The sequence below is a fragment of the Adiantum capillus-veneris genome, chromosome 27 (genome assembly GCF_014529385.1).
Source record: "Adiantum capillus-veneris isolate H3 chromosome 27, ASM1452938v2, whole genome shotgun sequence".
Taxonomy (NCBI): domain Eukaryota; kingdom Viridiplantae; phylum Streptophyta; class Polypodiopsida; order Polypodiales; family Pteridaceae; genus Adiantum; species Adiantum capillus-veneris.
In genome coordinates this window covers 138,879,457-138,899,978 of record NC_140957.1, presented here as the reverse complement: position 1 = coordinate 138,899,978, position 20,522 = coordinate 138,879,457, and the positions used below count along the sequence as shown (strand labels likewise).

The 20,522-nt window shown below is 44.4% G+C and overlaps 2 protein-coding genes across 6 annotated transcripts in view; one reads left to right on the top strand and one right to left on the bottom strand.

Annotated features, from left to right (window-relative positions):
- The window catches only part of LOC147422831 (uncharacterized), a 116,772-nt gene extending 97,537 nt beyond the window's left edge, over window positions 1-19,235 (top strand). For 4 of the 5 annotated variants that reach the window (XM_086502810.1, XM_086502809.1, XM_086502811.1 and 1 more), the window contains exons 5-10: window positions 17,044-17,109; window positions 17,226-17,327; window positions 17,422-18,016; window positions 18,096-18,301; window positions 18,630-18,793; window positions 18,901-19,235. In XM_086502810.1, coding sequence (XP_086358936.1) covers window positions 17,044-17,109; window positions 17,226-17,327; window positions 17,422-18,016; window positions 18,096-18,301; window positions 18,630-18,793; window positions 18,901-19,033 — 1,266 coding nt within the window. In that variant the 3' untranslated portion in view covers window positions 19,034-19,235. The remainder of the gene's footprint in view (window positions 1-17,043; window positions 17,110-17,225; window positions 17,328-17,421; window positions 18,017-18,095; window positions 18,302-18,629; window positions 18,794-18,900) is intronic. The other variant, XR_015186769.1, reaches the window with a different exon arrangement.
- On the bottom strand, window positions 4,531-5,491 carry LOC147422832 (uncharacterized). The gene has a single exon (XM_086502389.1). The coding sequence runs from the start codon at window positions 5,317-5,319 to the stop codon at window positions 4,531-4,533; it is 789 nt and encodes a 262-aa protein (XP_086358515.1). The 5' UTR covers window positions 5,320-5,491.
- Window positions 19,236-20,522: the final 1,287 nt, after the last annotated feature.

The following is a 20,522-nucleotide window of genomic DNA, read 5'->3' as shown; positions in this document are numbered from 1 at the left end:
GCCTTTCCCTTCTCCATATTGAAACGTTGCAAAACCTTGTCAATATACTCTGTTTGAGATAACCAAATCAACTTCTTTGATCTATCTCTCTCAATGCGCATACCAAGTATATGACTTGCCTCACCCATGTCTTTCATGTCAAACGATTTTGCCATCTTTGACTTCAAAGCTGAAATTTCTTCCAAGTGCTTGCCAGCAATCAACATGTCATCCACATACAAAATAAGTATCAGCCAACTACCATCCGTAGCCTTCTTTGTATATAGACAATGATCGAACTCACTACGTTTGTAGCCTTGAGAAAGCATAAACTTGTGGAATTTATGGTACCATGCCCTCGGTGATTGTTTTAAGCCATAAAGACTCTTTAACAACTGGCATACCCAATCTTCCTTGCCTTTCTCAACAAACCCTTCTGGCTGCTGCATAAAAATTTCCACATCTAAATCACCATGCAAGAACGCTGTCTTGACATACATTTGGTGCAACACCAAATCTAATATGGCAACCAATGCAAGAAAGCATCTCAATGTAGTCATCTTGACCACCGGAGAGAAGACTTCCTCAAAGTCAATGCCTTGTTCTTGCTTAAAGCCCTTGGCAACAAGCCTTGCTTTGTACTTTGGTTGACTATCATGAGCGGTGATCTTATACCTGTAAACCCATTTACAGGGTAGAGCCTTTTTGCCCCGTGGTAATTTAACTAGCTTCCATGTCTGGTTTTTATGCAGAGCTGTCATCTCTGACTGCATGGCCAATTGCCAATTCCCGGAGTCCTTCATTTGCACTGCTTCCTTGTAACATGAAGGCTCATTGCAATCAGTCAACATGACATAGTTCATAGATGGAACAAACCTATCAGGTGGTCGCGTGACACGTCCAGATCTACGCACAATAGGTGGCTCAGGCTCAGCCACAACCTGTGGTTCCACTCTATCCTGTCCTTGCTCCTCTTGAGCCTTGACATTTTGTCTTGCACGTGCAGGTCCATCTTCTTGGAAGACAACTCTTCTAATCTCCTCAACCCTCTCTGGTTTAGAATGATATTTGGATTCATTAAAGTGAACATCATTGCTGCGGACAACCTTTCTGGATTCGGGATCCCAAAGTCTGTACCCCATCTCACCAGAATTACCATAGCCTAGAAAGATGCACTTTCTACTCTTTGGCTGAGCAGTTTGTTCCTAAATTCCTTTGGAACGTGAGTATATGCCTCACAGCCAAAGACTCTGAGATGCTTGTATGAGGGCATTTTGCCTGACCATACCATCTCTGGCACTGAATCCTTCTGCAAAACCTTGCTAGGAGATCTATTTACAAGATGAACAGCTGTTGATACAGCTTCAGCCCAAAACCCATTTGGCAGCTATGCATAGGCAACATACTTCTGACCTTCTCTTGTATGGTCCTATTCATCCTCTCAGCAACACCATTTTGAGGAGGATTGTAAGGAGCATTAAGTTCACGTTTTATACCTTTTGACTCACAAAAGTCCTGAAAGGCCTTTGAAACATACTCTCCACCATTGTCAGTGCGTAAGCATTTAAGCTTCTTGCCACTCTGATTCTCCACAAGTGTCACAAACGTTTTGAAAACACTAAACGCTTCATCCTTCTGTTTGAGAAAGTAAACCCATACTTTCCTCGAGTAATCATCTATAAATGTCATAAAGTAAGAAGCTCCCCCCAGAGATAGGTTAGGCATAGGTCCACACAAATCACTATGAAAAAGTGCCAACTGTGTATCTCTTCTACTGCTTCTATGCTTATGTGGCTGCTGTGTTTGCTTACCATACAGACAATGTTCACAGAATTCAAAATCATTAAATGAAAAGCCAGGCAAATAACCAGAACGAGACAAGATTTCCATTCGCTTCTTGGACATATGTCCTAACCGGCTATGCCACAAAGAAACGTTCGCCTGCTCGGTTACATTGATTACATTTTTAGAGACATTTGATACATAAATCATGTAAAGTCCTCCAGACTTTACTACATGTGCTACTGTCATAGAACCCTTGGATATCTTCCACATGTTCTGTCCAAAAGTGGTGACGTAGCCAGCATCATCAAGTAAACCTGTGCTGATCAAGCTCTTTGTAATTGCGGGAACATGTCTCACATTCTTCAGCGTGAAAGAAGAGCCATTCTGAAACTTCAATTGAACATCTCCAACACCTAAGATCTCACATGTCTGCCCATTGCCTAGCCGAACATGATCTTTAGTGGTCACATAAGAAGTAAACCACTCCTTGTTTGGAGACACATGAAGTGATGCCCCTGAGTTTATAATCCAGTCACTCAGTGCATTTCCATCAGATGCTGTAAGAAGAGCTGAGTCCATTGTATTCTTCAAGAAGTAGATGTCTCCTGACACTAGACTGTCATCCTCTGCAAGTGTTTGTCACATTTATTTCTTGAATCTTCACTGAGGACTTGTTCTTCTCACTATGGTCTTCAGCTTTCTCTTTGCCTTTTTCTGCTTTCCACTCTCTGCAGTCTCTTTTCATGTGACCCTTCTTGCCACAATGGTAGCATTCTATGTCACTCTTGCCTATAGCACTGCGGGACTTGCTACGAGACTGATTCCTCTTTCCACCTTTGTACTTTTCTTTGGTCCTTCCCCTGACAACTAAGGCTATTCCTTTGCCTTTGTCCATTGTCTTTCTATTGGTTTCTTCAGTAAGCAGACTTCCTTCTACACCTGCTATGTTCAAACCATCTGGAGGTGCAGAATTACTCAAAGCTGTGCGAAAAGTGTCCCAACTTTCCGGCAATGTGATCAACAGGAACATAGCTCTAACAAGTTCATCAAACTTGACACCTTGAGCTGACAACTGACTGTAGATTGTGTTGAATTCATTCAGATGATTGGACATAGGTGTCCCTTCTTTCATCTTCAAGTCAACAAGCTTCTTAAGCCAGTATACCTGTGAAGCTGCACTCTGCTTCTCATAAAGATCACTCAGCTTTAACCATGCTTGATAAGCCGACATCTCGTCTGTTACATTGAAGTAAACGCTTTCTGCCAAAGTCAGCATAATGGTAGAAAGTGCCAATTCATCCATTTCGCTCCATTCATCTTCGTCCATATCTTCTGGTTTTATCCCCTTGAGCTTTATAGGTTTTATCTGCTTCTTTTGTACCAACACGTGCCAAATCTGCTTCTTCCACAATGGGAAATTGTTTCCATCCAGCTTCTTGATATTGTAAAGAGCAGTGTCCTGTGATCCAGCCATAGCTACTCTTCAAAGTGGTTTACTTTCCTAGGAAAAATTCGGCAGAGTTTCCCCTGTAAACTGACCTCTGAACCAATATCAACCTATCAAATGAACCAAGAAAGCTTCAGATTCTGCATAAATTTCGGCAGAGTCTCCTTTGTAAAATGGCTCTGGTGTACTCAAAAAACAGCTTAAAAAACACTGTCTCTTTGACACTGTAAGCTGCGGGTAAACCTGTCCTGCACCTATACTGTCTCTCACTGTCCTGTCACTGTCCTGTAAGCATAGACTGTGACAATGCCTCAACGGCAGTAAAGCAAAGATGCAATCCCAACTGTCTAACTCACAGTCAATACATCCTAGCTGCCTATCGAAGGGTGCTCGAGGGATCGCTCCAAGACCTGTATCACCGAAAGGATCTCAACATTCGAGAATCCCCTAGCTCAATAAAACCTCACTCGACCCTCAACAAAGGCTGCAGTAAATCTGACAGTACATAGACTTCCCACAAAGTCATACATCCACAAATTTCCCACTGTATGCTGTAACCGGTGCGGCGGTTGTTTGCTGCGTGACTCACAGCCAGCAAACCCTCAACAGACATAGATCATCTCTGACAATACATCCCATGTGGAAGTACCTGCAATGTCAGGATGAAATCTGGAATATCAAGCAGCAAACACAAGCTACCTAATGAACTAGTGGATGTCGCCTACAGTCTGTGTAGAGATGTGCCCGTGTCGTATGTGACACGCCTCCAAGAACTGTGAGCCGTCCTTCGATGTGTAGACAGCCACAAATCAACACTCTGGGAGTGTCGATATCCTCAGCACCTGCAGTCGTAGGCCAAAAAACCCAAATTTGCAGAGTCGGATCTGCACCCACTGAGACCACGTAGTCGAAAATGGCCTGCGCAGACCTTTGTCGAAGCCGAACAGTGGCCCTCCGTCAGATCCTCTAGAAGTGTTGTGCCGTGTACACTTCTTGTGTGTAGACTCCCATTGGTAATCCTGTACACGGGGTAGGCCTCTCTCTGAACTCTCGTGTGTCTCTGTGAGGAGAATGATGTCTCTACCATGCATCACCTCTTCCAGTCTCCCTGGATGTGTCCACAAAGAGCCATTGCAGTTCCAAACTGCCATGTGTATCTCCTCGTATAGTGTCTCATAGGCCGCGAGTCCCTATGCTACGGATTTGCCATCAATGATGACGCGACCGTCGCGATAGGAGGTCCGTTTTCCTTCTTTGCGCGCTTTTTGTATCCGAGGCATGCATGCTCTTCTATGCTCTACTTGCACCTTGTGAGGTCATCATCTAGGTAGATGGGGGGGGGCCGTGAGACCTCGTAAAATTACCCTCTTTCGAATGAAAAGGGTCCGTCCTTCCTCCGATGAAAATTGGAGGATAAGAGGCCTCTTCTTGATGGGGTCTTTGCCGGCTCGCCAAGCTTTGGTGAAGGGGGTTGATTCCTCTATTTTGTATCCAAGAGTGGTACATAAAGTCTTGCCATCTTTCTCGGGGGTGGAGTCCTTCACTTCTTCAATGCCGGTGACTCGTATGTTGAGGCGACGGGCATGGCGCATTTTTTCCTCTTCGAGGGTGGTGTGTACAAGAAGAGCTTCTTCCTTGTGTGCATCCTCTTTTGCTTCTTTCTTGATGTTCTTCTTGACCACTTCTACCCATCCCTCTTTCGTTGCTTCGAGCTTGTCTTCCAAGCGTTCGGTGAGGGCTTTAGTGAGCTCCTCTTTAATGGCCTCTTTGGTTTCATTATTGATTTCCCCTTCTTCGGGGGTGAGGGAAGCGATGGAGGCCTTGAGGATGGCCATTTGTTCTTGCATTTCCTCCTTCTCCTTTTTCCATTCCTCTTGGGTTCCTTTCCACTTGTCGGTCTCCTTCTTGTGCTCTTGTTCTTTAGTCTCTTTCTCCTTGGTCCATTCTTCTTTTTCCTTATGCAAGGCTTCCACCTCTTTCTCAAGCTTGGAGAGGCGGTTGATGATAGTGTTGATGGTGGAGTCCACCAACTTCTTGTTCTCTTTGATTGCGGTGTGGAGTTTGTCGTCCATCTTGGCCATTTCTTCTTTGGTCACTCCTTTCGCCATGTCAGGCCCGTCTCGGTGTCGGTTTGCACAAAGCACCTGTTCTGTACTTCTGAAAAAGTTGCAAGAATTGCAAATTTTCTGTGAAAAATTGCAGAAATTGTATTTTTGAAAACTTCTTTCTCACAGAATTCCTGTGTGTAATTCCTGTGTGTATTGCTGGACCTGCATTCCTGGAAAAGGGCCTGCGTGTAGGGCTGGACCAGCCCTCCAATCTTGGTGTGAGCAGTCAAAAATGCAGCAGGTACTCAAAAATGAGCCCGCTGCTGACCAGGAAGGGGCCTGGGGAGGGTGGCGCTGGCGCGAGCTGGGGGGGGGAGGAGTGGCGCGAGCCTGTGTGCACCCAATTGGAGTGCGCGAGCTTGTAGGACAAGGGCGTAAGCCTGTGGGGGGCAGTAGTGGCAAGCCCTCACCATAGCAGCAAGTGCCCGCCATCAGAACAGCAAGTGCCCGTCATCAGAGAGAGAGAGAGAGAGAGCGAGAGAGAGAGAACTTTAGAGAGAGTGGCCTTAACGTTGGAAACTTCGCATTCAACTGATATACCAAATATAACAAAGGGAGGGGGGCTCCCTATATACCCTACCTACATCTGGGAAAGTGATAAATTTGGCTCAACTGCTGATAAATGTGCAAAGTCACTTTAGTGACATACTTACCACATTTTTAGCATGGGAAAACTACTGATATGTCAAAGCCCTGAAGAATAAAGCCAACTTGCAGATGCTGGTCGAGGGGCCTGAACCCTAAGAAGAACAAGTAACAGAAGAAGTCCTACCAACCTATGGGGACCCCATCCGATGGGCCCCAAGTGACATAAAGGATTAAAATAAAGCAGGACAAAAACTGATGACGTGGCAGATTTCTGAAAATTCTATTGACTGTTGACGTTGCAGAATTATTGTACGGATTTCTGCTTTTTACAGTGGCAGTGCTGGCGTAGCAGGACTGTACAGATTTTTGTTATTTATGCTGGCAACTTTTTGGCATTGCTTTTGGACCAGAAGCTTTTGAGTTTTGAAGGCTTTTCACTGTAACTGCTTTTTAGGCCAAGATCCTTTAAATATGTGCTAAGGGCTAATTCTCTGGCATGCTTCCTGGAGAAGGTGCAGAGTCTGGAGTACCGGCTTGTACTGTGTTGATGCAATATAAAGAAATATTGAAAGGGGCGCCAAGGTTTGGGGCCAATACTCTTTGAGGTGGAATTCCGCCACTCCGTGTCGCGTGTCGTCTCTCTCTTTCAATTTAGTTGTTATTGAAGTGTTGAAAGTTTGTTCAGTTTATTCTTTTCTATTGGCACATGGTGCCCGTCTTGTGACAGTGGTATCAGAGCATCAGGCGTGTGCTTTTTTGAAAGCATACCGGTCCTACCAAAGAGCAAACAGAGCAAGATCACACTTCCAAAGTTTATTGGAAATTTTAGCTTCATGTTCCGACCCCGGACTTATTAGCCACTCCCACCCTTCATCGCGCATCGGGCGCGCTCCTGTCTTCACCGCTCATGTCTTACAAGGCATAAGCCATAAAGATCACTTACAAGAGGAGGATCCAAGATTTGTTTCGAGCTGCTGTTTTTCTCAGAGAGTGCCATGGAGATGTTCACAGCTACCAAGCAGTATACTCCAAGTACTTGGCAAGCTTTCAAGAATTTTTTTTGCCCGAAGTTATATGGTTTCTGACATCTTCTTTCAGTGTGTAACTTCTGGCAAAAGTGGGGTATCCTGAAATGCTTGCCATGGAAACCCTAGCAGATTATAACTTGAAATTTCTTTACATCTCTCAGCAGGGAAAGTCATTCAATGCGTGGGAATACTGACTGTGAAGGGTCCTAGTACAGTTATGCTACTGAAATTGGGCCGGAACAGTTGAAATTCAGACAAGCTTGTGTGGGACAGCTTGTAGGGAACCACAGGGTTTATTCCCTCTTTTAAACAATAAAGAAATACCGAAAGGGGCGCCTAAGCTAGGGGCCAATCTGGTGTCGGTCTTCTCATACAGGTGCAATCTAGCAGCCTGTATCCCTTTCCCCTTTGTTGTGTCTTGAAAGTACAGGTAAAGTGGGCGACAAAGTAAATGGGTGAAAGCAAATAAGGTTTAAGTCTAAGGTCTACCGCCCTTTTTGGATTGAACAGGCCGGTTTCATGGTTCTATCGACGGGATTAAATCACTTTTTCCCATAGAAGTGAGCCTTGGTCAGTTTGGGCCTGAAGACACAGGGGATCATAGACCAGACACAGGGAATTGCAATTATGGCTGACAGACAAGATGATGTGACTGAAGAGGCTTCCTCTTCGTAGGGTCAACAGACACATGAAGTGGGTGAGTCTTCAAGACCACCACAGACGGATGATGATATATTCAGGACCCAGTTGGCTACTGCTGTGGCTATGTTCACACAAGTAATGCAAAACCCGAGGTTTTTAGCCTTTCTGCAACCTTCTCTTTAGTCTCAGCAAGTTGGGTCACTAGATCATATTCAAAAGCCTATTAAGGCTCGAGCACAGGTGATTCATATTGCAGAGTCAATGGAAACACCTGTATACTTGACGGAGAACATGCAGTCTCCACAACTTGTGCTTAAGGTGCAAGAACAGGTGGCTGAGATGCCACTTGTCTTTCAAGCTGTACCAGTTCAGCCAGCCACTTTTCAGCAGCCTATAGCTGGTTCTAATGGGCAGGGAAGGAACCTACTGGCTATGCAACAGGTCTTCCCACCACCTTCAGTACACCCTGGCTATTTTGGAGGTGGATCGGTATTCCAGAGCATGGCTGGTCATGCACCTGGAAATCAGTTTTACACACCAGGAACAGTGTTCGGGGGTACTCAAACGATGATGCCTAACCCCATGTATGGTGTCACGGGCATGCTACCAGGGTTTCAAAGCACTCAGGGCCAATTTGGGATGCCACCGGCAAATTTTGGTATGGCTGGAATTACAAATCAGCAGCCAAATATAACATTTCTAGGTCAACTTAATTGCGGTCAGGGAACATAGATGAACCCTAACAGTGTTCCCATGTTTCAGTCACTTCCATATGACAATTTAACGCCGTTGGAGAGGCCAACTCCGTACAAAGAAGGTGGCAAAGGTGTGACATTCACGACCTTTACAGGGTTTGATGACAGGAAGAAGGCTCTCTCATTCCTCCAGCAGTTTGACAAGGCCTATGCAGGGGGAAACTTTACAGAGGCTTCAAAGGTCCGCAAGGCAGCCACTTTCTTGACAAAGAATGCGGGACAATGGTGGACAACATTATTGCTTCAAGGGCAAGCTCTGTCCACATGGATTTACTTCAAGCAGATTTTTGCAGCAGCATGGTTATCTGATGACTTTGAAGCAGATGTCATGACAGAATGGCACCAACTTAATGCTGCCACTTGCAAGAATCTGGATGACTACAATCGGAAGTTTTGGAAAGCTCTACTTCCAGTAACTTCCTATAGGTTTGTGCCATTGATAGAACTGATTGAAAATACTGTTGTGGCCTACCCAAAGGATTGAGAAAGTACTGTACGAAGACCAAAGTCACTACTTTGACGCATCTCATCGAGGTAGCAAACACTGACAATGGTTTGCTCAAGGGAGAAGATTGTGAATTCAATACTGGCGTCAAGGAAGGATCAACCAAGAAAAATTCAGCGAAGAAGCATGTTCCCAATGAGGTTCCTAAAGGGACTCAGGAGCCAGCCAACGCAGGGAAAGGCAAAGCTACGGCTGAATCAGAAAAGGGACGGGCAAAGAAATGGAAAAGACGTTTTCCCCGCAAGTCGGAAGAGCAAAAGAAGGTCCTGAGGTCAGAGAACAAATGCTTCATCTGTGAGCAGCCTGGCCACATTGCTTACAATTGTCCTACAAAGAAAAGGCCAGCTGATTCTGAAGACAAGGAGGACAGGAAAGGAAAGAGGCCCATGGCTGGTCTAGTGCCAGATATGGTGGGCGACAAGCCAAATTCAGATGCAAGTGAGCTTTGCAGAGCATGGGGAAAGATTAGGGATCAAACAGTGCTTATCTTCTTTGATCCAGGTGCCAAAGCCAACTTCATTTCCCTAGAATTTGCTTCAAAGTTGGGAATCAGACCTGAAGAGATGGGGTATACAGCAGAGGCAGGTTTGGCATGTCCTGGCCATACAGAGGCTGTGACACCCATCATTGGAAAGTTGCGCCTACATATCCAGTCCTATGTAGATATTGAAGAATTTTACATCATGCCACTGGACGGATGTGATGTGTTGTTAGGGATTCCTTGGTTGTTTCGTGTATAGGGAATCATGGATGTCTACAACAAAAAGATCACTGTACAGAGCAGGGGAAAGACTCACATTCTGGATGTAAAGCTTAAAGGGGAGTCTATTCCCACTGTATCAGCTTCTGCTATTACTTCCGTAATGAAAAAGCATCTTTCTACGTACTTGGTTTTTGCACGTGAAATGTCAGATTGTGATGAATCAAATTTATCTGTGCTAGATAAAGAAAGGTCAATGTTTTTACAACAGTATAGTGACTGTTTTTTCGATTCATTATCGTCTCAATTACCGCCAGAGAGACCCGAGGACTATGCGATAGATTTGGTGCCAGGCAGTAGCCCACCAAATAAGCCTCCGTACAGGGTTAGTGCGGCTCAGCAAAAAAAAAAGAGATAATGGGCCAAGTACAGGAGTTGTTAGAAAAGGGGCTGATTCAGCCCAGTTCATCCCCATTCTGTTCTCCAGTGTTGTTGGTGCAGAAAAAGGATGGCTCATGGCGTATGTGCATAGACTACCGTGCACTGAACAAGAATACCATCAAGAATAGGTTCCCTACACCTAGAATTGATGATATTCTGGACAAATTAGAAGGAGCAGCTATGTTTAGCAGGATTGATCTAAAGAGTGGGTACCATCAGATCTGCATTAGATCAGAGGATGTGCACAAGACTGCTTTTAGAACAACGTTTGGCCTCTATGAATTTTTAGTGATGCCCTTTGGTCTCACAAATGCTCCTGCTACGTTCAATAGGATGATGGACAGAATTTTCCGTCCACACCAGCAGTTTGTTGGTATATTCTTTGATGACATGATAGTCTACTCAAAGAATGAAGAGGAGCATAGGTATCACTGGCCATTGTGTTCAAAGAGCTACGTAGTCATAGGTTGCTCATCAATGCAAAGAAAAGTGAGTTTTTTCTGGAAGAGATTCACTTTCTGAGACACATTGTCTCAAAGGATGGTGTCAGAATGGATCCTGCAAAAGTTGAAGCGATTAAGTCATGGCCAGATTTGAAGACGGTGCACGATGTCCGAAGTTTCTTGGGACTATGCTCCTATTACAGAAGGTTTATCCGAAATTTCGCTGAGATTGCTTTACCTTTACATGCTCTTCATAAGAAGGCAGTCACCTTTAGATGGACACAGAAAGAGATTTCAACTTTTAATCTCTTAAAGGAAAAGATGACTTCAGATCCAGTCATTGTGTTGCCAGATCTTAGGAAGTCATTTGTGGTCCAGTGCGACGCCTGCGGTAGTAGCATTGGTGCAGTGCTAATGCAAGATGGCAGGGTAGTAGCCTATGAGAGTAGAATCTTGCAAGGGCCAGAAAAGACTATGCAAGTCTATGAAAAAGAAGTGCAGGCCGTGATTCATGCGCTCTTAAGTTGGAAACACTACCTGCTAGGTGCAAACTTTGTTGTCCAAACGGACCATCGGACCTTGCGATATTTCTTGACACAGGCAAAGTTCTCTGAGAAGCATATGCGATGGGCAAATATTTTGTCCATGTTCCACTTTCAGATTGTGCATGTGGAAGGCAAGAAGAACGTTGTGGCTGATGCCTTGTCAAGGAAGCCACAAATTTCAGCTGTCTCAATTCCTTATCATCATGAACTTGATGATATGAGGGAACAGTATGCAAATGATGAAGATTTTGCAAGGGTCTTCGAGCAGCTAATGGATGGACGTCGTCATGAACACTATCTTCTCAAAGATGGGTTCATGATGATGCATGGCAGATTGTGTGTCACAAAGCCATTGCGACGCAATGTTATGGAAGAGTCATGTCCCACCGTATGCAGGGCATCGTGGTATCGATGCTACAGTTAAAGCGGTTGAGACATTCTTCTACTGGCCTTCATTGAGAAGAGATGTGGATGCCTTTGTGCGAGAATGCCTAATATGCCAGAAGGTCAAGTTTGACAGGCAAAAGGCACCAGGGTTATTGCAACTACTACCTATTCCAGATAAACCATGGGAAAGTATTGCTATGGATTTTATCTTTGATCTTCTGAGAACGCAGACAGGAAACAATGGTATTTGGACCATCATTTGCAGATTCAGCAAGCAGACTCATTTTATTCCTGTCAGGAAGAAGATAAAGCCAGATCAGATGGCACGCTTGTTTATGAGCAATATTTTCAAGTATCATGGCATGCCACAGTCGATTGTTAGTGACCGTGATCCACGCATGACAAGTTTGTTCTGGAGAGGCTTGTTTGAGAATATGGGCACAACGCTCAAATTCTCTTCGTCATTTCATCCTCAGACAGATGGGCAGTCAGAAGAGGCAAATTCTACTGTCCTAGATTTGCTGAAGTGCTATGTGTCAGAGCATAAAGGAAAGTGGGAGCAGTATTTGCCTTTGGGTGGAGTATGCATACAATAATACAGTGCATTCATCAACTGGCAAGGCACCTTTTGAGATAGTTGAAGGTGGAAAGAAAGTTCCTCCCATACTGCATACAAAGGACAAGATATTTGAAGCAAATAAGTATGTTCAGGACATGGATGAAATGTACAAGAAGGTCAAAGTGGCCTTAGAAAAGACTCAAGCAAAGCAAAAGAAAGCAGCTTATCGTCACCGTCGTGAAGTGGTATTTTCACTTGGTGATTGGGTGCTTCTACGCTTTGAAAAGGCAAGGTTAAAGAAGATGAAGGGCAAGGAAAGACTGTTTCCAAAGCTCAGCATACGTTACTATGGGCCTTTTCAAGTGTGCGACATAATCAGTGATATTGCATATAGGTTGAAATTGCCTGACAGTCGGAAGATTCACAATGCGTTTCATGTGAGTCTTCTCAGACACTATGTGGGTGATGTGCCAGAAGATATGCCAGTTGAAGATCAGCCGGAAGTTGAGGAACTTGACGAGATCTTGGTCCTGGAACAGATTTTGGCACATAAAGAAAGAAAAGTGAAAGGCAAGGTTGCTAGGCGTTACTTGGTAAAGTTCAGAAACTATCCACCAATGGATGCTAAGTGGATGGAAGAAGGTGAACTTGCAGAGTCACCAACCGTGTTATCACTTTACCTTGAAGCCTTCGATTTGCAACCTACCTTGACCCCTTCAGTTTCAAAGCTACAGGATTGTCAGTGTGACAATGGCTTCTGAAACAAATGATGTACATGGTATTTAAAGTGAGCTCAAATCAAATACATGTTACATGAATGTTAGAGCTGTACAGATTGTCAGTTTGGCAATTGCTCTTATGGAATGTCCAAAAGTTTGGTTAGTGCTATAGAAGTGAGTATTTCTTGTCAGTTTGTCAAGGATACAGTAATTGCTTCTATTAAAGGGTACATGTGTAACTGCATTCTTAAACTGTCAGTTTGGGTATGCTCGAAAGTGTTACTGGGCCCAACGTGTACTATAAGACAGTGGCAAAATGTGAAGCTACCATTTTGTCATTGGAAAGTTAGTGACTCAAAGCAATGGCAGAGTGCGAAGCTACCACTATGTCATTGGGACAGGGTTCACACACAGGCAATACATGTGTCGACGAGGTGTTGAATACACCAGTGTTGACAATGGTTGACAATGAGCATGTATGTGTCGTACATATGTCGACAGGTGTTGAATACATCAGTGTTGACTGTGAGCATGTATGTCACCAGTGTATGACTACTATCTATCCTTTTTGTTGATTTCTTTCTTATTATTTATTTCACTTTTTGGAAACACCCTCGGGAAATCTAACTGCCCTGCATTGCATAGCTAGTGTGGAACTGTTCAGAGGAGTCCAGGCCTGAGGGCAAGAGAGCACTAAGGTTGGACAAGGACTATGGTTAGCCAAAGTGGGGTCATTAACTAGCCAAAGTGGAATCCTTTGCTACAGAGGCTACATTTTAGTTCTGGGTAGTGGCTGCAGTGTACAAAGGGGGTCAGATGACCTAGAAAGATACAATGGCAGCATCTCCTAAAATTTAGGGAACTGCTATTTTGGGACCTAAAAATGTGTCCGCGTCATTACCTCCGGTATGACTAGGGGAACATTTTACAACTCTGCAGTGAAGTCAACGGCAACCGGTCGGGAGATTTTTAGGCGGCAACCCCGAAACGGAAAATAGCTTGTAAATGCACCAAGTGGCACATTTCTGTGCACTTTCCTCATGCAACAAGAAGTGGCGCTGAATTTATAGCTGGGAGGCTCATTTTGCAAGTTCCTGTCACCGGTTAAGAGCTATGGAGTGCTTCCTTTCCCTCCTATGTACAGTGCGGTGCCAGGAGTGATGCCCTACACGCTACGCACTGCCCTCTCTCTCCCCTATGGCAGTATGTTATGCCCCTCTAGTGGGCTTTTCAATTGACCAATGTACAGTTGTGTGGGTTCATGCGCGATTGCCGAGGCAAGAGCCTCTTGCACAGGTACTGGATTAGCTAGCGGCTAATCCCCCGCAGGTACAAGTGAATTCGGAGAGGTTTCACGCCAGAAATCTCGTCCGATTCAAAGGGCAAGTAGCCCTACAGATGCGGAAGCTCGAGGACTTGCTACGGATGCGACCAGCACGCGAAACGGAGCCTGAAACAGTAAATTACAGCCTGCTGTGTATTTTTGCAGGTTGAGGGTTTTGGCCCTAAAGGGTCCCTAATACCCCCAGGAGGTTTGGGGACGCGAGGGGACCGCTGTACAGGTGATCTGGCGCATTTTCTGGGCTGAAAACAGAGAATTCAGCATGCTGCAGATTCTCGCCAGGTTTTGCAAAGTGCCCGTATGCGTCGGGAAAGTCATTCAATGCGTGGGAATATTGACTATGAAGGGTCCTAGTACAGTTATGTTGCCGAAATCGGGCCGGAACAGTTGAAATTCAGCCAACAAGCTTGTGCGGGGCAGCTTGTAGGGAACCACAGTGTTTATTCCCTCTTTTAAACAATAAAGAAATACCGAAAGGGGCGCCTAAATTAGGGGCCAATCTGATGTCAGTCTTCTCATACAGGTGCAAGCTAGCAGCCTGTATCCCTTTCCCCTTTGTGTCTTGAAAGTACAGGTAAAGTGGGCGACAAATTAAATGGGTGAAAGCAAATAAGGTTTAAGTCTAAGGTCTACCGTCCTTTTTGGATTGAACAGGCCGGTTTCAGGAGTGACGAGGTAGTCGTTGAGTAGCTTCATACCACAGACTGTTTGTCTCGGGAGAGTGCTTAGCGGCGTTGTTTGTTGTGTCTTGTAACATGCATATGTAAGCATTTGTGTTGCATTTTGATGTGCCAACCACTGAATATTCCTAATTGGATGAGATTGCGTGGGTATGTAATTTTAGTGCACCAAGATACCTGTGGAAGATCAGTACGGTCTGGGTGTGATGGCTAATTTTACTATGCCGGAATATCAAGAGTTCCGATCTGGACGAAAGGAGAAACTAAGTCCTTGATCAAAAGAGCCAAAAGGAGAAGCTAACTCCTTAACAAAAAGAGAAAACTGATTGTCCCTCCGAATGTCCCTCGGAATGACCCTCGGAAATTTTTGAGCTAACTTGAGTTGTTTTGCAGATATGCTGTAATCACGGACGATTACTCTCTCTCAAGAAGGGGAGATGTCACAAACTGCTGACGTGTCAAAGCCTTGAAGAATAAAGCCAACTTTCAGATGCCGGTCGAGGGGCCTAAACCCTAAGAAGAAAACGTAACAGAAGAAGAAGTCCTACCAACCTATGGGGACCCCGTCCGATGGGGCCCCAAGTGACATAAAGGATTAAAATAAAGCAGGACCCACAAAGAGCCAAAAACTAATGAGGTGGCAGATTTTTGAAAATTCGGTTGATTGTTGACGTGGCAGAAATATACGGATTTCCGCTTTTTACGCTGGCAGTGCTGACGTGGCAGGACTGTACGGATTTCCGTTATTGACGCTGACAACTTTTTGGCATTGCTTTTGGACCAAAAACTTTTGAGTTTTGAAGGCTTTTCACTGTAACTGCTTTTCAAGCCAAGGGCCTTAAAATATGTGCTAAGGGCTCATTCTCTGGCATGCTTCTTGGAGAAGGTGCAGAGTCTGGAGTACCGGCTTGTACTGTGTTGATGCAATATAAAGAAATACCGAAAGGGGTCCAAGGTTTGGGGCCAATACTCTCTGGGGTGGAATTCCGCCACTCCCTGTTGCGTGTTCTCTCTCTCTTTCAGTTTAGTTGTTATTGAAGTGCTAAAAGTCTGTTCAGTCTGTTCTTTTCTATTGGCACGTGGTGCCCGTCTTGTGACAGAAAAATGCAGAATATGAGACTTTGATCTTCGGAAACCGTGGAACAGGGGCCCCGCCTCATGCCAACCTATCGGGTGGGCAACACCATGGAATGCACTGCTGAGAAAGTACGTCCACCTTAGGTACAACTGGGCACAACCACAACAGTCCTCACTTCATGATCTGATTCTTGGAGATACTAGAGCCACTACTGGAGAGGAATCTAAAACTTTAACACCCCTTTTCAGCTCTTGGATGGGGAACTAGTCCAAGGGACTTGGCATGAGAGGATAATGTTGCCTGTTGAATAAAGCCATAATGGTATTGTATCTTTATATGCTTGGTCTGAGCATGAAAAGGTTCCTCGCAATAGCTACACAACTCTGGTTGTCAGAGTAGATCGTGGTCGTCGGCTGCGGCGAGCCAATCTTCGAAAGCAGCCTTCATAACCACACTGACTTACATGTAGCACTGCAAATAGCCCTATGCCCTACCTATGTGGATGATAAGGCAACTAAGGCTGTTTCCTATTGCTCCATGAAACTGCTCTTGAGCCAAAAGAAAAGGTGTAATCTGTAGTCGACCGTTGTTCGTCTCTATCTCCACCCCAATCTAAATTATTTTTTTCTCGAAGAATGATCTTGGAGTGCCTAACGACTTTGACTGCTTTAAGTACTGTTGAGTCCGACGAGCTTGCTCCATATGTGACTTGACGGGTCTCTGTGTGAAACTGACATCAAACCGGGTGTTGAGTACCCAAATAAGAGGACCGTCCATCTTAGGATACGTTGTAGCATCTGCTACATTTGAGGGGCCATATTGTGACTTCTTCTGGTTGGGATCCATAGGAGATGAGATAGGTTTACAATTAGTCATACCAAATACATCCATAGCGCTCTTGAGAGAGAAAGATGCCCTCTCTGTCTGTCATATCTCCAATCCAAGAAAGTAATGAAGCAAGCCGAGATCTGTCATCTTGGAGAGAGTGAAAGAAAGGATGAAAGATAATAATAACTCCTTATAGGGCCAAACTCATATCAATCACAGCTCCTATGTGACCATGACTCTATAACACTAGCTGTAAGATTGCAATCACTGTTCCAGTTCAATTCTTTTTGGCAAATTCTGCATTATCATTGCTTTAAAAAGCACCAAGCACTGCTTCAGTTCAATTCATTTTGACTAATTCTGCATTGATCATTGCTTTTAAAGGCACCAAAATATGGTTACATCATTCCAATGAGCAAGAATATTGTAGACAATGGGTTCTGATGTTCCTTGGAAATTGATCAATTCAAATGAATGCTTTCAGATTCATGTTCGTGCAAATCCACGTGGAGAAGGTCTTCATTTTTCTGTTGTGGGTACCACGGCTGAGGTCAGAAAGTTTGTTTATTTTGATCTCATTTCCAGTGTAGCATTGCTGGTCTAAATGGCCGATTGTTTATATAGAACAATGTGGATTCTGTCTGTGGTTTAAACCTTTTCTAACAGATTAGACAGCTTCGGCACTTGGAGGATGGTTCAATCAACGTAGTCACTCGGGGACGACAAAGATTTTGCACTAGCCATGCATGGATAAATGCTGATGGCGTGGTAAGAGGCATCCTGGGTGCTAAAACTAGGGTCATTTTTTGTGGCCGACTTGTGGGCTGTATATAGTGGTCGCTGATTATTTTGCTCTGTGTAGCCATGTGCTCAAGTGCAGATTATACCCGAGGATATTCCCTTGCATATTCCAAGAGACGCATTTGGGACTCTCGCTTCTATTCAGAACCATGAGAGTGGAAAAGTCCCAAAAGCAGCTCAAAACTCATTTGGAATGCGAGATGCTGAAAGGGAAAGTGGCATGGATGAACTAGAGTGTGAAGATGATTATCCTTCTGTCTTCTCTAACCATCCAGAAGCATGCACCTCAACTGGCAGCCACAGTCAGTCTGCGAGTGTGGATGATGGCAGTGCAAGTGAAGATGATGAAACTAGTCCAAGGTGGTGGTGGAGTTCAAGAAGGGATAGAAGAAATTGGTCGTCTCAATCAAGGCAAGCTGAGAGAGTTGACAATTCAGATGGTGCTCGGATACTTTCTGGTGGAAGTGATTGCTCTGCAAGCGAAAGTACTTTCCAGGAGGAACCTTGTAGGCAGAGTGTTGAGGCAGACTGGGGTGGTGCTTGCAAAGCCTGGGCATCCGATGAGTCAAAGTGGTTGTTACGCCCTCCACGGACTTCTTGGCCACACTGGGTATACAGAATGTTCGATGCCTATAACCTTGCTCGCCGAGCTGCAGGTAAAAGTTCAAGCACTTTCCAATCTGAGATGTAATACAAGATCTTCATTTCTGTTTGCTCATATGCTGTGTGTTGCAGACATGTGGAGGCAAATGGTAGAACTTCCTAGTCTAAATGACTTGGTACAAAAACCGGAAATACTATCTTATTATATCGCGAGCAAGATCCCTGTGCAAGATGCCACTAGACAAGAGCTACTAGAGAGTGACGGAGTTGTCTCTCGGCTACGGAGGGAAATACAGCTGCTGGAATCAATGGACTGCATTCGTTGCAAAACTTGCAAGGTAGACGACATTGGACACTGATTGATTTACGTACATTGTATCCTTGCTAGTAATGAATCGTGTCTGAAGAATCTGTTCTTTTACATAGACCTTTGGTTGCCTGATTAGCTTTAATGCTATCTAAGAACTTGTGGTTAGGAGACCTAAAAGACCATTCCCACTCAGTGACTCCAAATTTTGGGACAGGTCAAAAGATGACCAAACTAGGCCGAAACTCAAGGAGAAAGAAAAAATTATAGCATGGCCTTCTCTTCTTGAGTTTAAGCTATGGCTGTTTGAAGGTTTTTTTGTTGATGCAGACCCTTATTTTGTATGTAATGATTCACAGAATGTAGTTGCAAGACGGAGTGATATGCTGGTGATGTCTTCAGATGGACCACTGGGTGTCTATGTGAACAATGCTGGTTACGTACATGAAACTTTGACCTTAGCCAAGGTGCGGGGACTCATCTTACAAGGGCGGCCGGAAACAATGCATAGCTGGTTTCCTGGGTATTTGTCTACATTGCCTCAAATATGCTGATCCGTGCATCCTTTAATCCGACAGACAATTTTCCGTCTATTGACGCGATTACGCTTTTCAATCCCTTGTTTTGCAGATACTCTTGGACAGTTGCTGATTGCAATCTCTGTGAATCTCACATGGGTTGGCTTTTTAGAGCTCTCAAGGACTTGCATCCGCGGCAATTTTGGGGTTTAAGGAGGTCTCAGCTTGCTGAAAAAGCTTCATAATCTAGTGTTATCTGACATGTAAAAACACTTCGTTACTTGTGTTGGTTTAATCGGCCATCCTCCTGTATTTTGGATAGAGGCTTGCTACACGACCAAGATTGCTCCTTTGGAATTCTGTTCACAGTTTCAACTAAGTCGTACATGATTGCTCAGAATGCTGTACTCCTTTCAGAATCCTAATATCAGAAATGTGATATCTGCACACACTGTCTTCTCATGCCACAACAAAGGCTTATATTTTCCTGCTTGGCATTTGGAAGCTGATGAGCTCTAGGAATTGAACTTTTGAGCAGTCTTTTTTGTTGCTTTCTACTACAGGAACTCCCCATGGATCTTTAAGTCACCTCTCTCTCTCTCTCTCTCTCTCTCTCTCTCTCTCTCTCTCTCTCTCTCATGATAATGGTTGTGGAGTACATGATGAAGATGCGTCGAAATCCTTCTCATCAACTTCCTACAATTGTATGGGAGTAAGCAAAGAAGTTCACAGGATGGGTGCAAGACATAAAGTGGTTTGGGAGTTGGGATGCATTACACTTGTTACATGATACCTCAATCGACCCCAAGTGAATGAAGCTTTTCTACATTGCCAATGTATTGCGGCTTGGGAGGAATCCAATTGATCATGCTTCATACATTACACCACCCATATTGCCCCCAACTACAAAACCACATACTTTGTCGAAAGGGGAAACGATACCTTATTTGCTTGAGCCTATCCCCTTGTCGGTGAAAAGCACTATTGCAACCATTTGGTTTAGCTCCTATTCCCTTTGATGGGAGACGAGGCGTAGGGGCAATAAGGGAGAGTCCCAGCAACTATGCACATTATGCTCGCCGTGAATTCGAGAGTTTGAGTACGATACACTACTAGAGTGCTCAGCTTTTACTTATGTCCGAACTTGCTTTCCTCACATTTTTAGTCATGACCTAACCTTGCATACTATCTCAGTAACAGTCTGGACTCTCCATTGTCATCCTTGAGCATCAAGAATTATTTATCAGCCCCAAATACAATAAGTATATCACATGTATCTTTGGTTTCGTAGGTCATATTCCAAGGACGATAATAAAATCTACTTGCCTTCGGCCTCTAGAAAACGCTAATAAATCTCTCTCTCTCTCTCTCTCTCTCTCTCTCTCTCTCTCTCTCTCTCTCTCTCCCCCTATATACATTGAATGCATGCTCCATAACACTAGATCCATCCCACATGATCTTTCTGATATCTACATCCACCACGTCTATAAGGGCATCTCTTCGCCACCAATAGAGACACTAGTTAGCTATCCTCCATTTTACACATTTCAAGTATTAGCTCCCTTTTCCACCATGATGATGAATGTTGAGAGCTAGACTAATAATCAATGAGTGCAAAGTCCAAGAGGATACGAACACTCACCCAACTTAAAAATTGGGAATTTGAGAAGGCTCATGAGCTAGAGGTGTACCACTTAGTAGATGTAGACATAGCATAGTGCCAAACCAAAGAGC